Below are 13,902 nucleotides of genomic sequence, written 5' to 3' on the forward strand. Positions count from 1 at the left end.
CACACACACACACACACACACACACACACACACACACACACACACACTCTTTCTCTCTCTCTCTCATTAGCCCTATTTTAGGCAAAAACTATGTATGGTTTAATTTTTTTTCTTTTCCTTTTGTATGTATGAGAAGAGAATATTGTTCCTCACAGTCTGCTTTAAAAAGAGACAGTCTCTTGTTTTCTGCTGTGCACAACAGTCTAGCTGTCCCATGTACTTTGGGGATATACTTTCACTCATCTCTGCCTTCCATCTTCCCACAAGAATGCTGGGATTGCACAGGTGTGATACTGTACCCAGCTTTCAGTGGGTTCTTGAAATTCAAATATAGGTCCTCATGCTTTGCATGGCAAATACTTTTATTCACTAGCCATCTCTCCAGCCCCTGATTAAACTGTATTTAGACTTCTGCTTTGAGCAATAGGAAAATGTTTATTTTCCTCTTGTCTCCTTAGAGCCAAGATTCTGGGTCTGACAATCGCATAAATACAGTCAGTCTCAAGGAAGCGCTGGAAAGGTTTGATCACAGCCCAACTCCTTCTGCCTCCTCTAGAAGCTCAAGAAAGTCATCTCACACAGCAGTCTCGGACCCTTCCTGTAAGTGTCTTTCCCTGAAAACACATTTCAAACAGTTTTTCTAAATTATTTGTGTTGCTGACATCAGTACTTTTGTCAAGTGTGTCTTCAAATTCTAGTTTTTGTTTTTTTCAGTTTCGAAGTAGAAGCTTCCAGTAAGAAACAAATTATTTCTCGTTAGAAAAGAGTTAAGGTCATCAGTGATGATATATAAATGGTAATATTTTGCTTAAGTTTTAAATTATTCCTTAAAAACAAAAGGCACTAAATTTTGTTATAAAACCAGTTAAGATTGTGTGGTGTTTAGCTTGCATATTGTCTATGCACTGTGTGTGTCTGGTCCCTGTGGAGGCCAAATGAGGTTATCAGATCCCGTGGAACTGGAGTTATGGATAGTTGTCAGCCACCACATGGGTGATGGGGATAGAACCCTGGTCCTCTGCAATAAGTGCTATTAATTACTGAGCCATCACTCTAGCAGCTAGAGTCTAGCCCTAGCCTTTTGTTTAATTTATGAAGATTTGCATAATTGTCTTTAACCAACAATTTAGTTGGTCCTCTGTGTCTACAGCATACGACAGAAAATGCCTCCTCAGTTGTATCCATAAATGTGCATGTTCAGGCTTCTTTTCTTGCCATTATTTTCTGAGTAAAACACAGACAGCTGTGTTTTCAAGTATGCATTATATTAGGTATTGGACATTAGTTGATTTAATTATACAGAAGGATGTGCTGATGCAGTAAGTAAATACTTGCCATTTGGTGAAGAGACCTTAGTATATGTGGATTTTCATATCTCAGGGAGTTCTGAAGCCTATCCCTTGAGAGTGTTGAGGGTGTGGGAGGAACTGTTCTTAAAGTTTTTCTATCTCACATGTTTTCTTTGTCCTTAAAAAGGAAGTAATTAAAATCAATCTTACAGACATGGATTTCACTTTTATCTAATAACAAAAGTAACTCAGTTGTGTCTAGTCATTGAGCATATTTTGAAATCAACCATTCGAAACTGACGTAAGTATCCATTCTGTTCTCTGTTCTCTGACTTCAGCAACTCCAACAAAGATCCCTACTGATACTAGCACTCCTCCCAGACCGCATCTGCCAGCTCATGAAAAGATGACGCAGCGGAGGCCATCCTTCGGCAGCCAGGTATGCTCTCAGTCAGCGCCAGAGCCTTTCAGGGATTCATTGTGTAGTCACTGATGGCTAAAATACCCTTCCTCTGAGGGCCAGAATTTTTGCTGACAGACATTCAAAATCTTTCCTGTATTTCAGGTAAAATTTTTGCTAGATTTTTGTTTTTGATTGTGAGAAAGTGCTAAGTGGGAACTATTACTAAGTTCCAGTTGCCTTTGGTGCAGCCCACTCAGTTGAGTGCACATCTACGGGCCTGTTCTGGGTGACGTGGGAAAGAAAGATAGAGTAGAAAGGGCAGCGTACTTCATATTCAGCAAATACAAGGTTGTCATTGAACAATAAACAAATGGCATTGGTATTGTGCAGGAAGTACTCACAGGTGAGTATGAGTGTCACCTCATCATTTTTTATTTTGCTTTTAGTCCATAAACTCCCAGTCTGTTGGTCCATCATTAACACAGCCAGTGATGTCTCAAGCTGCAAGTTTACCAATTCCACAAGGCATGTCACAGGTATTTTTGTTTGTTTTGGTTGAGCATTTACAAATGATAATTGCATTTAAGCTAATACAGTTTTATACATATGTATATATAAATATATATTCATATATAGTTTATAAGTGCACTGAATCTTAATTAGAAGTATTTAGAATATATGGTGACATTTTTGTTATTTACAATGATTTTGGGTACACTGGACTCTTAACTAGAATCACAGGTGCATGTAACTGAAGATTCATGATGGTACAACAGAGACACTTCTTGCTTACTGTGATACAACATCTTACATATAATAACGGCTTGAGTAATTATATTTACATATTAATTCACTTATTCATATTTACATATTTATTTACACATGGGATATTTATTGAGTTCTGTGTATGCATTGAGTTACGAGTTACATGTATCAGGGATGCTGACAGTATTTGTAATAGCTATAGGAACAAGCTACTTGATCTAGAGGAAATAATACAAAACTAAAATACCATGTTTATTTAGTCTACACACATACTTGGATCCTTAATGCAACTTTAGAAAGTAGAAGAAGCCAACTGTGGTGGTACATGCCTGTATCCTAATGGAAAACCAGTAGTTTAAGGTTATCCTCGGCTACATAGTGAATTTACAGCCAGCCTGAACTGTATGAGCACCTCCCAAAAAAAACCTAAAACAAAGTGGCAACTGAAGTGAAGGAAAGCTGTTTTAAAATGTGAGATGGCTGGTGTCCAAAGGAGGCGTGAATGCTGAAATTCGCAAGAGAAAAGGAATTCCCAAAGCACTACTCTGTACCTTCTTGCGATTTATAGCTCTTTCAACAATTCAGTGGGGAATCTTTGGACTGTTGTATTGAGCACTAACCCTGATTACCAGCAACACTACCCGGTTACAAGCACTGTAACAGTACTGTACTATTAACTATGAAACTGAATCTTCAAACCTTACTTATTTTGAAGTATTAGTAGAATTTTTATGTAATATGCAGACATACTGTAGATGCTGTTTGTTCTTTAATTTCGGGTTATCAGTTAAGCATTGTTAACATCTTTATAGAGGTGTTTTCATGAAATATGTGACTAATATATACTTAATGTCAAAAAATACTACTGAGCATTCAGATCTCATGTTTTCATTCACTGAGTAAAACTAAGTACTTTGGCTTTTTGTTCCTGTTATATTGTTTTCTGTGCTTCTATTTTTTGGTTTGTATTTAGTAGAAATGCTTAAATTGTGACAACATAACATTTACCTGTAAGAAAAAAAAAACTAGTTACAATAAGATATATATGTATGACATAAAAATAAATACAACATTTTCAATAACATTTTTAAAAAGCATGAGAAAGTTGAGGTACCAAATTTATAATGTTTCTCAAGCCTAGTAGAATCTAATACATGATATCAGTTTGTTATTGCATCTTCAAAAGTCAGGGTTTGATGTTTTAAAAGTAATATTCAGAAGTCAGGCATGATGGCACAAAACCTGGGAGGCAAGAGGCAGGAGGATTACCAAAAGTTTGAAGCCAACCTGGTCTATGAAAGAGAGTTCCAATCAAGGCTGTATATTTATATTTATTGAGGCCATTTCATGAAAATATTTTCTTTATAGTCAGTATCTTTAGCACAGACTTAAAAAGAACTCATTCATTTAGTACAACCTTTTTGAAGATAGACTATAAAAGGGGAGGATGGTCATTTCCTACTTTTAGGTGCAGTTTACTGCAGGAGACTTTGGAGAAGTGAAATGATCTGCTATTATGTAGTACAAAATACTCACGGAAATAGTGAAATGAGCATTGAGTCGTCAGGAATGTCTGAATTGTAGGAGCAGCTTATTAATTGCACATAAAACCAGAACATTGAAAACACTGAATGTAGAGTGACTGTTTTCATTCGTGTGTGCACCCATTCATAATTTTTTAGAATTCCTTAGACTTTACTATGTCTTAAACTGGTCTAAGGATAATATCAGTTGAAAAGTATTGTTTTTTTTTCACAATAGCATAAAAATGAAATACTGGTTATTTGTCAGATAAAGTGATTGATAATGTGGGAACGAAGAAGGATACTGAGAACTGAACTTGGGGTCTTGAACATTCTAGGCAGATGCTCTGTTTTTGAGCTCAAGCCCTTTTTACCTTTTATTTTGAGACAGGGCCTTAAAATGTTGCCCAGGCCATCTTTGAACTCACTCTGTATCCCAGCTAGGTCTTGAACTTGTGATCCTTCTGCCTAACTTTGGATAATTCTGATGTACACACAGAGGAACTCTAAAGTTGACAGAATTTGCTATGGATTCATTCCAGGTGCGGGATACATTCACATTTGGTAAAACGTAGAAGTGAAGTGAGCAACTAATGAACTTGTTCTACTAAGTCGTTGAGTTACAGTATTAGCTCAGGTTGTCCTTTTCTCTTCATTCTCTTTCCTGCCCCCTGTCTTTCATTCTTAAAAGGCAGGAAATAGCCCTGGCTGGCCTAGAACTTTCTGGTCTTGACCTCGTAGAGATTCACCTGCCTCTGCCTCCCAAGTGCTAGGATTAAAGGTATGTGCCACACACCTGGAAGCACTCACATTTAACTGTAATTTGCTCTTATAATCATTCAAGATCCAGTCAGAAATCAAAAGCATATCGGAATTCAAGCAGGGGTAATGTGAAAATGTGTTAGCTAGTAACTAAAAGAAGAATCTCTAAAAAATATACAACGGCAAACCAGATGGATAAGTGAATAAGGAAGGGCCTCTGCTGCTAAGCCTGACAGCCCGAGTTTATCCCCCAGATCTACATGGTTAAAAGAGAGAACTGACTCTTCTAATTGTCAGTTGGACACTTACACATTCTATGCCATGTGCCCCTTCCCGGTAGTAAATTGTAACTTTAAAACAGAAAAAAATGACATGAGAACAACCTCCAACATAAATCGGAGGGAGAACAGCTGAGGAGGGACATACTGATGCAGCCTCCTAAGCAGCAGGAGGGCTTATATGGCTGTAGTCATTGGCTGGAGAAGGTCACTGAGGTGCCATAACGAAGGGCCAGAAGGCAGGCAGGAAGCGTCTGCTGAGAAACTGAGGCTTTCTGGGTGAGACTCGGGGGAAGCTATCCACTGGCACCTCTGACAGAAGAGAAGGACAAACACCACCATCAGGAAGATAAGCATCTTCCTTTGCAGCCTTCCTCCAGTGCCATCTGCCTCAGGTTCCTATGGGTCTACAGGCAAAGAGACCGATTTTAAGGTCCAGCTCCAAAGCAGAGTAAAGATGGGAGTTTGGAAACTGACACTCTTGACTCATGGCACTACTTACTTTTCACATTGCACAACTATTAGGAACCAAGGGATTCTAAAATAGGTTATTTTTTCCTTGCATTTGCTGCTTCAGTTTCAGTTTTCAGCTCAGTTAGGAGCCATGCAGCATCTGAAAGACCAGCTGGAGCAGCGGACACGGATGATCGAGGCGAATATCCATCGGCAACAAGAAGAACTAAGGAAAATTCAAGAGCAGCTTCAAATGGTCCACGGCCAAGGGCTGCAGGTAAGTTGTTCTGAGCACAGAAAACTTCATTCTCATTTTCGGTTCCTATTTGGCTTTTTTGTTTTTCATGAAAACTCAGATGCAAGAGGTATATTTTTCCCAGTATAGTAAACATTGGCTACCTGCTTAATAGTATAGTCTTTAAAATCCATGAATGAATGAATGAATAAATAAATAGAATCCATGTTCCTAAGGACATTTCTATTAGCATCATTATGTTTTAAATTAGTGAACTAAATTTTAGTAAGTTCAAATATAGAATGTAAAAGTTACATCTTATAGAACCTTTGAAGTAGAGTTTATAATAGTTTTAATAATAGTTTTAATAAAATACCAATAGATACAACTCCTATTACTTGACTAGACACTCACTACTTATCCAACAGGGCCATCTAGGGGACTAAGGCTTTGCTGAAGGAAAACTAGGTGAACACTGTATATTACTTGACTGTTAACTTTATTGTGTTTCCTTTCTTTCAGTATTCTTGCTCTTTTTTTTTTTTAAACTATAGTTTATTTTAACTATAGTTTATTTAACTATAGTTTTTTAAATAAACTATAGTTTATTCAAACTGGGAATGTAGCTCATTAGTAGTGCTTACCTAAAATACTTGAGGCCCTAAGTTTAATTCCCAGCAGCCCCCAAAAATGTAATTACAAATTGTGTGTGTGTGTGTGTGTGTGTGTGTGTGTGTGCGCGTGCACGCGCGCGCATGTAGATATGTACGTGCATGTGCACGCGTATGTGTCTGCACATGTTCTTGAGGGCATGTTGTGTGAGAATGTGAGCAGATATGTGCCACAGAGTATATGTGGAGGTCAGAAGATAAATTTTGGGAATCTGGTCTTCCCTTCCACTGTGGGATCTAAGGACCAAACTCGGGCTGTCAGGCTTGTGCAGCAGGCATTTGTACCTGCTGAGCCTTCTTGCCTGCCAAAGAAATTTCATTGAAATGCAATATTTATTTTCAAAGATGTTTTTGCAACAATCAAACCCTGGATTGAATTTTGGTTCTGTTCAACTTTCCTCTGGAACTGCTAATATCCAGCAACTCACACCTATAAATATGCAAAGCCAAGTTGTCCCTGCTAACCAGATCCAAAGTGGAATGAACACTGGACATATCAGCACAGGCCAACACATGATACAACAACAGACTTTACAAAGTACATCAACTCAGGTAATTGACTAAAATACCTAGTTTAAAAAAGCTGTGCTGGACCAGCTTTTAACTTTTAATAAAAATTAGAGCATAAAATATTTATATTGTTCATTAAAATATTTTATAGAAAATGGTACTGTTAAATATTTTGATATGTAATAACTTTGTGATTTGTTTTAAGGACCTAGTTTAATAACTATACCAGGTTCTTAGAAGTTGCAGACTTTTCTATATATAAAAAGTTTGATTTACAAAAGAGACTGAGTAACAAATATACTGAATAGACTGTTGAGCAAGCAGGAATAATGTAATCATTCTGTAGAATTCTGTCAGTTAGCTAGCATCCATCTGATAGCATATTTGAAAAACATACAGTATGTGAAAATAAGGTGTGTGACCATCACTCACTTGCTTTTAACAGACAACTTCTGTACAAATTTTCTACTTCCCTGTTATGATGATGCTTGTTTTAAAGTCCAAGTTTACCTTCCATCTAAGAATCCAGACTAAGTCAGTTACTACAAGTTAGTCTAGATTTTTCCTAGAGTAATATATTTTACTAGTACTTTTCTGTTCTGTTACCATTGTTAAATGGTGAATAGTAGAAGCATGCTCTCCTGCAATTGTTAGGTAATGTATAAAATCTTCTTTTCTAACAGAGTCAACAGAGTGTAATGAGTGGACACAGTCAGCAAACATCTGTTCCCAATCAGACGCCAAGCACTCTTACAGCCCCGCTGTACAATACAATGGTGATCTCTCAGCCTGCAGCTGGGAGCATGGTCCAGATTCCATCCAGTATGCCACAGAACAGTACCCAGAGTGCTACGGTAACTACATTCACTCAGGACAGACAGATAAGGTAGTTGTTATATTCATTTATTATTTTCAGAGTTGTAAATTGATTGACTGAAAACAACCTATATGGGCTGGAGGGACGTCTCAGCATGTACGAGTACTTGCTACTTTTCCAGAAAGATGAGTTCGGTTCCCAACACTTAACCTCCCACAGGTTACAACTATCTTAACTCCAGATGCATGGAGTCACATGACCTCTTCTGGCCACCTCCATGCCTGTATGCATGTAGCAGATAACAGTAAAAGAAAACCATTTAAAAAATGTGTATGTCTATATATGTGTGTGTGTTTGTGTGTGTGTGTGTATATACATACATACATACAGACAGACAGACAGACATACATGCATACATACATACATACATACATACATACATACATACATACATATATGGGCTAGTTATATAACCCAGGAATAGAGAATTTGCCTAGCATAGGTAGGACCTTTATTCAGTTCAGTCAGTTCAGTACTCAGTATTGTCCTTTTTTCCAAAACCAACAATTTTATTTATTTTTTTAACGATTTATTTATTATGTATACAATGTTCTATCTGCATGTATACCTGCAGGCCAGAAGAAGACACCAGATCTTATTACAGATGGTTGTGAGCCACCATGTGGTTGCTGGGAATTGAACTCAGGACCTCTGGAAGAACAGCCAGTGCTTGTTAACCTCTGAGCCATCTCTCCAGCCCCCCAATTTATTTTTTACAATAAAATTTTTAGTTTGTTGCTTACTATGGCCATTTTTTAAATTTTCAAACAAATACCATGTCTGTTATTAAAGACAACAGAGTAACATCAAGTTTTATTTTTCATCTCAAACTGGGCTATCAGCTATAGAGCCACACTATAGTGCGCTATCACACAAGGCTTTAACAGGCCCTGTACGAGTACACCTTAGGTGTTTTTAGTAAAGATGTTGAGCAACAGTAGGATAGCTCATCTCTGCTCAAAATTTTAAAATATATATTAATATCTTCCTTTATTTTCTTTCCTAAGTCTCAGATGAGAAAAATTATGTGCCAAATGCTATGGCAGAAGAGGTAGCTATGAACTCACTTGGTTTCAAAGCTTAGATGCCTAAATCGATGCAACCATTAAAGAAAAACAGTGACAGTATCTTGATTGAGAAGTCTGAATAGCTGAATTAGAATCAAGTTTTTTGATAAATACAGTTTTGGGGGGTTATTTTTAACTATAGGGTCTCTGAGCTTAAATACATGATATGAAATAGTTTCATGTTTTTACTTCCTTCGTACCTGTATGCTGCTCGCTTATATATTTTGCTTTTGTATTGGGCAATATTATTTTTTTAAGATAACACTAATGTGCAGACCAAGAAAGCTGCAAGATTATATAGGCAGCGAGAGCAGAGGATCTGTTGTTCCTTGGAGCTCATCTTCCTCAGCTTAGCAGTCATGTTTTGGGAAAGTTAACAATGAGCAAAAGGAATGCTCTCTGAGGGCTGGTTTTTGTTTGTGTTTCTTGTATTTTTGTTGCTGGTAGTTGGAACCAGAGCCTTCTGCATACCAGGCCTATACACTGCTATTACGTACATTCCCAGGCAGAAGATGATTTTAAAACCTGAGAAGACATTAAACTGGAAAGCTGCCATGAGTTTTGCAGAATGTATTTTAGCAACCATTTGTAAATATCTTTTTGTGGGAGAGAGGAGACATTTCAGTGGACATTTAAAGGCTGTTTTTTTTTCCACAGAGAGTGATAGATTAACAAAAAATAAAAGGATAACTAGCTCACAAATATTTGGTATGATAAATATTTGGTGGACCTTATAGGGGAGCAAATTAGTTTTCTGGGTTGAAACAAGCAAATGAAAAGTCTGGTCAAGAAAAGCTTTACAGAAGAGCTTGTTGGCCTGTGTTATAAAGAAAAACATGCCTTGAGGTTTCTGTGTTAAGAGTTTAGAGAGGCATTATAGCAGACAAATAGCTATATGTCCATGTGAAGTAAAGCAATGTAGATTAAAGAATGTACTTGGTGCTGGAAATGGTGAGATACTGTTTACAGTACTGTCACAAGGCTTCGTTTACCATGGCAGAGAAACTGACGCCCAGCTCATCTGAGAATAAATAGACTGCAGTTACTGTTTCTTTGAACTTGATTCATGAAGAAATTTTTAATTGTTTTGTGTCTTTGATTTGTTTATTTTTCTTTTTCACCTAGGCAAAGTTTTCTGTAAATACAAATGTTTTAAACATTATTTTGTAATAGTTTTAATTTGCTCACAAATTATTTGCCAGTGTAATAAATGAACCATGTTCACCACATATTTGACTCCTAGGTACCTTGCCATTTTGTAAAAAGTTCACTTTTACAGATTTAAAAATTTTAATTGATAAAATACATATAACAAAAACCTGTGTATTAACCATTTTTGAAGTGTGCTGCTCAGTGGTCTGGAGACATCACATGTGGGTATGGTTTCAACTGTCACCCCAACCAGTTTTCTTTCCTCTTTCCAAATTGAAACTCATTAGACAATTCCTTAACCTTTCTGCCTGTTGATTTTGGCAGCTGTCATTCTCTTTCCTGTTTATATAAATTTGACTGTCTGAAGGTACTTATTACCCAGCATTTGGAGTTTTGTTTTTTTGTTTGTTTTCATAACCTGTTTATGTCACTTAACATAATTTTCTCAGGCCTCATTTGTGTTTCACGCCTCAGGTCCTTTTTAAGGCCAAGTATTCTTCTTTATGAAATATATAGATAACATTTTGCTTAGCTGTTCTGTTACTGGATACTTGGGTTGCTTCTCATTTTTGGCTACTGTGAATAAATAGAGTTATGCACAAAAGCCTACACATGCCTGAGCCCCTGCCTTCATTTGCCTTGGCTCTCTGCTCTGTTTAGAAATGGAATTTTTCGTCCTGTAATTCTTTGAGAAACTGTAAGAGGAGTGTCTGGCTTAGTTGGTTAGTTTGTTAGTTTTGTTTTGTAAACTTTACATAGTTAACTAGAGTTACTTGGGAAGAAGAACCTCAATTGAGAAAATGCCTCCGTCATTGTGTAGGCAAGTCTGTAGGCCATTTTCTTGGTGAATGACTAATGTGGCAGGGCACTGCCTACTGTGGACAGTGCAGTCCCCTGCCAGGTGGTTCTGGGGTTTAGAAGAAAGCCAAGCATGGTGGCACATGCCTTTAATCCCAGCACTCAGAAGACATAGGCAGGCAGATCTCTGTGAGTTCGAGGCCAGCCTGGTCTACAAAGCAAGTCCAGGACAGTAAAGGCTACACAGAAAAACCCTGTGTCAAAAAAAAAAAAAAAAAAAAGAAGAAGAAGAAGAAGAAAAAAAAGGAATAAAGAGCAAGTTGGTTTCTCTGTGGTCTCAGCCTCAGTTCCTCCCTCCATTTTTCTTGCCTTAGCTTCCCTCAGTGGCCTGTGACTTGGGATATTTAAGCCAAATAAACCCTTTCCTTCTCTTGTTGCATTTTGGTCATAAAAAGCATTTTAGCATAGCAATAGACAAGAAATTAAGACAACAGTTTTCCTAGTCTGTTATATTTTTCTATAATAGCTATTCTGATTGGCACATACAATGGCTTTCCATTATTGTTTTATTTTTCATTTCTCTTAATGATTAGGTCTGGTGAGGACTTTTTATATGTGTCTGTTGAATATTTGTATTTTTTGGAGAAAAGCTCAACTTTTGTCTAGTGTCCAGTTTTTGAATGCTGTTTGATTGTAAGAGTTCTTTAGATGTCTGGTTAAACTTGATGTTGTCCAGTTGAATTTTTTTTTTTAATGTCACTTACCTGTGCTTTTAGTGTTGTGTTGTCCAAGTCCAGTGTCATGAAGCTTGTGTGCTATTTTTTTCTAAGAGTTGTACAGTTTATGTCTTAATGTTTAGATTGCTTACTCATTCTCAACTAATTTTTATTACGTCCTTCATCTTGAATGTAAATATTTTTAAAAGTTGTGTTTTGCTGTGTCTGTTTTTGTCCTAGTGTGTTCATTATACTATATAGTTTAACTGACATCCAAAAATTTTAAACCATTTTTGGTGCTGGAGATTGACCACAATCTGCTGTGCAAACGCTCCACCACTAAGCTATGTCCCTAGCCTCCAAGGAGAATATCTGAAAATAAACGAACCATTTTATGCATCTTGTCTGAGATAATATTCAGCTGACTGAGTAATGTGTTTGCTTTTTGATTCCATTTTGTTTTCTCTCACAGATTTTCTCAAGGTCAGCAACTTGTGACCAAATTAGTGACTGCTCCTGTAGCTTGTGGGGCCGTCATGGTACCAAGTACCATGCTTATGGGTCAGGTGGTGACTGCCTATCCTACCTTTGCCACACAACAGCAGCAGGCACAGACGTTATCGGTAACTCAACAGCAGCAGCAGCAGCAGCAGCAGCAACAGCAGCAGCAGCAGCAACAGCAGCAGCAGCAGCAACAGCAGCAGCAGCAGCAGCAGAGCTCACAGGAACAGCAGCTTTCTTCAGTTCAGCAACCGTCTCAGGCTCAGCTGACCCAACCACCACAGCAGTTCTTACAGGTAATTCTCCCCGAGGAAGCTGCCTTCAGCCATTTGGCTGTTTTATAACCAAGTAAGATATTAAATGAATAGGTTCGAAAAGGATCTGTAAAATCTGTAACAGCTATTGTGGAATTTAAATATCTACAGAAATAGAAAACACTGATTGGCTAGTGTACCTTTTTTTTTTTTTTTTTTTTCTTTAGTTTCAGAAAGCTTTTAAAGTATTGACTAGCCATACTTAGTTATCTGAACTTCTGGACAGAATAAGTAGCCTACTTCCTGTCCATATCAGGTCCCTTGTAGAGCCTGTTCTCTCTTGGGAAAATATTTCCAGAATTTAATAAAAAAACATTTTCTTCTTAGTTACCATCAAAGTAAAATTTTCATTGTGCAGGGACATCAAAAAGGACCCCCTTTTCAGCCTAGGAGTTACCTTATTCATCAGATTACATGTTATTAGAGTTGGACGCAATGGCACACATCTGTAATCACAGCACTCAGGGAGGCAGAGGCAGGCGGATCTCTGTAAGTTCAAAGCCAGCCTGGTCTGCAAAGTGAGTCCAGGACATCCAAAGCTGTTACACAGAAAGAACCTGTCTCAAACAAAAACAAAACAAAATAAAAATTATTAGATTGTGATTTTGTTTAGTTGTGTCCCTACCTGGCCTGGAACTCACAGAGATACTGCTGCCTCTGCCTCTTGCGTCCCGGGACTACAGGCGTACACCATCATGCCAGCTTATTAGAATTTTGAGAACTCCAGTAGGGTGCAGTGTAGGTAATCATTAGAACTTAGGCCCTAAAGTTGGGGTGCATTCAATTGAGTCATTGCTGTACCACATACACTTGAGCTTAACCTTGTCAAACCTCTTCGGTAAAGCTGACGTAATATCGTTCATACTTTATGCCCTTTTACCAAAAGCACGTAAAATGCTAAATATACTATAAGGTAAATAGTTAGCTATCATTGTTGGCCATGATACTGGCAGATGAAATACATTAATGACAAAACCCACACAGATCTCATGTGGATAAATCATACAGAGCCTGCCTGTCCATAGGATCCAGAAGAAGGTCACCTGGGTTGGGATCCTCAGCAAAGACCATCAGAGCTGGTTTCTAGACTCCAGAGTTGAGGAATCTGGTGGAGTCCATCTGGGCTAGATGGAATTCTTATTTTGGCAACATGGAATTCTGACGCAGCCTCCTTGCTAAAATATTGCCAAATCATACCAGCAGTATTTATAGGGCTTAAGTCTCAACTGCTACAATTAATAACTGGGTTAGCTATTACTACAAATAATAAAACCACTCTTGGACTGTTACTTAGGTGAATATAATACATATTAATATATATGGCTATATATCCTGTGAGAATTAGACCAAAGCTTTGTCTAATTTGCCTTGAGGTTCTAAATCTGTCAAAGAGGACAAGCTCTTAAAAAATGAACATTTGGGGCTAGGGAGATGGCTTAGTAACTGAAGGTGCTGCCTGCTGAGCCTGACACCCTGAGATTAAGCTCCAGATCCCACATGGTAGGAGGAGGGAACTGACTCCTACGAGTTGTTCTCTGCCCTCCATGTGTGAACCTTGGTGGTATACACACAAACACAGTGAGTATTT

General features: G+C 37.8%; 1 protein-coding gene across 6 annotated transcripts in view; it reads left to right on the plus strand.

Moving 5' to 3' along the window:
• Positions 1 to 13,902, plus strand: part of Clock (clock circadian regulator) — an 84,662-nt gene that overhangs the window by 62,312 nt on the left and 8,448 nt on the right. For 5 of the 6 annotated variants that reach the window (XM_055629213.1, XM_055629214.1, XM_055629215.1 and 2 more), the window contains 7 exons: positions 459 to 600; positions 1,628 to 1,728; positions 2,139 to 2,228; positions 5,598 to 5,750; positions 6,725 to 6,931; positions 7,573 to 7,775; positions 11,972 to 12,296. In XM_055629213.1, the coding sequence (XP_055485188.1) occupies positions 459 to 600; positions 1,628 to 1,728; positions 2,139 to 2,228; positions 5,598 to 5,750; positions 6,725 to 6,931; positions 7,573 to 7,775; positions 11,972 to 12,296 (1,221 nt within the window). Of the gene's footprint in view, positions 1 to 458; positions 601 to 1,627; positions 1,729 to 2,138; positions 2,229 to 5,597; positions 5,751 to 6,724; positions 6,932 to 7,572; positions 7,776 to 11,971; positions 12,297 to 13,902 lie in introns of those variants that run through there. The other variant, XM_055629218.1, reaches the window with a different exon arrangement.

The sequence above is a fragment of the Psammomys obesus genome, unplaced genomic scaffold, assembly GCF_907164565.1.
Source record: "Psammomys obesus unplaced genomic scaffold, mPsaObe1.curated_primary_1811, whole genome shotgun sequence".
Lineage (NCBI taxonomy): Eukaryota > Metazoa > Chordata > Mammalia > Rodentia > Muridae > Psammomys > Psammomys obesus.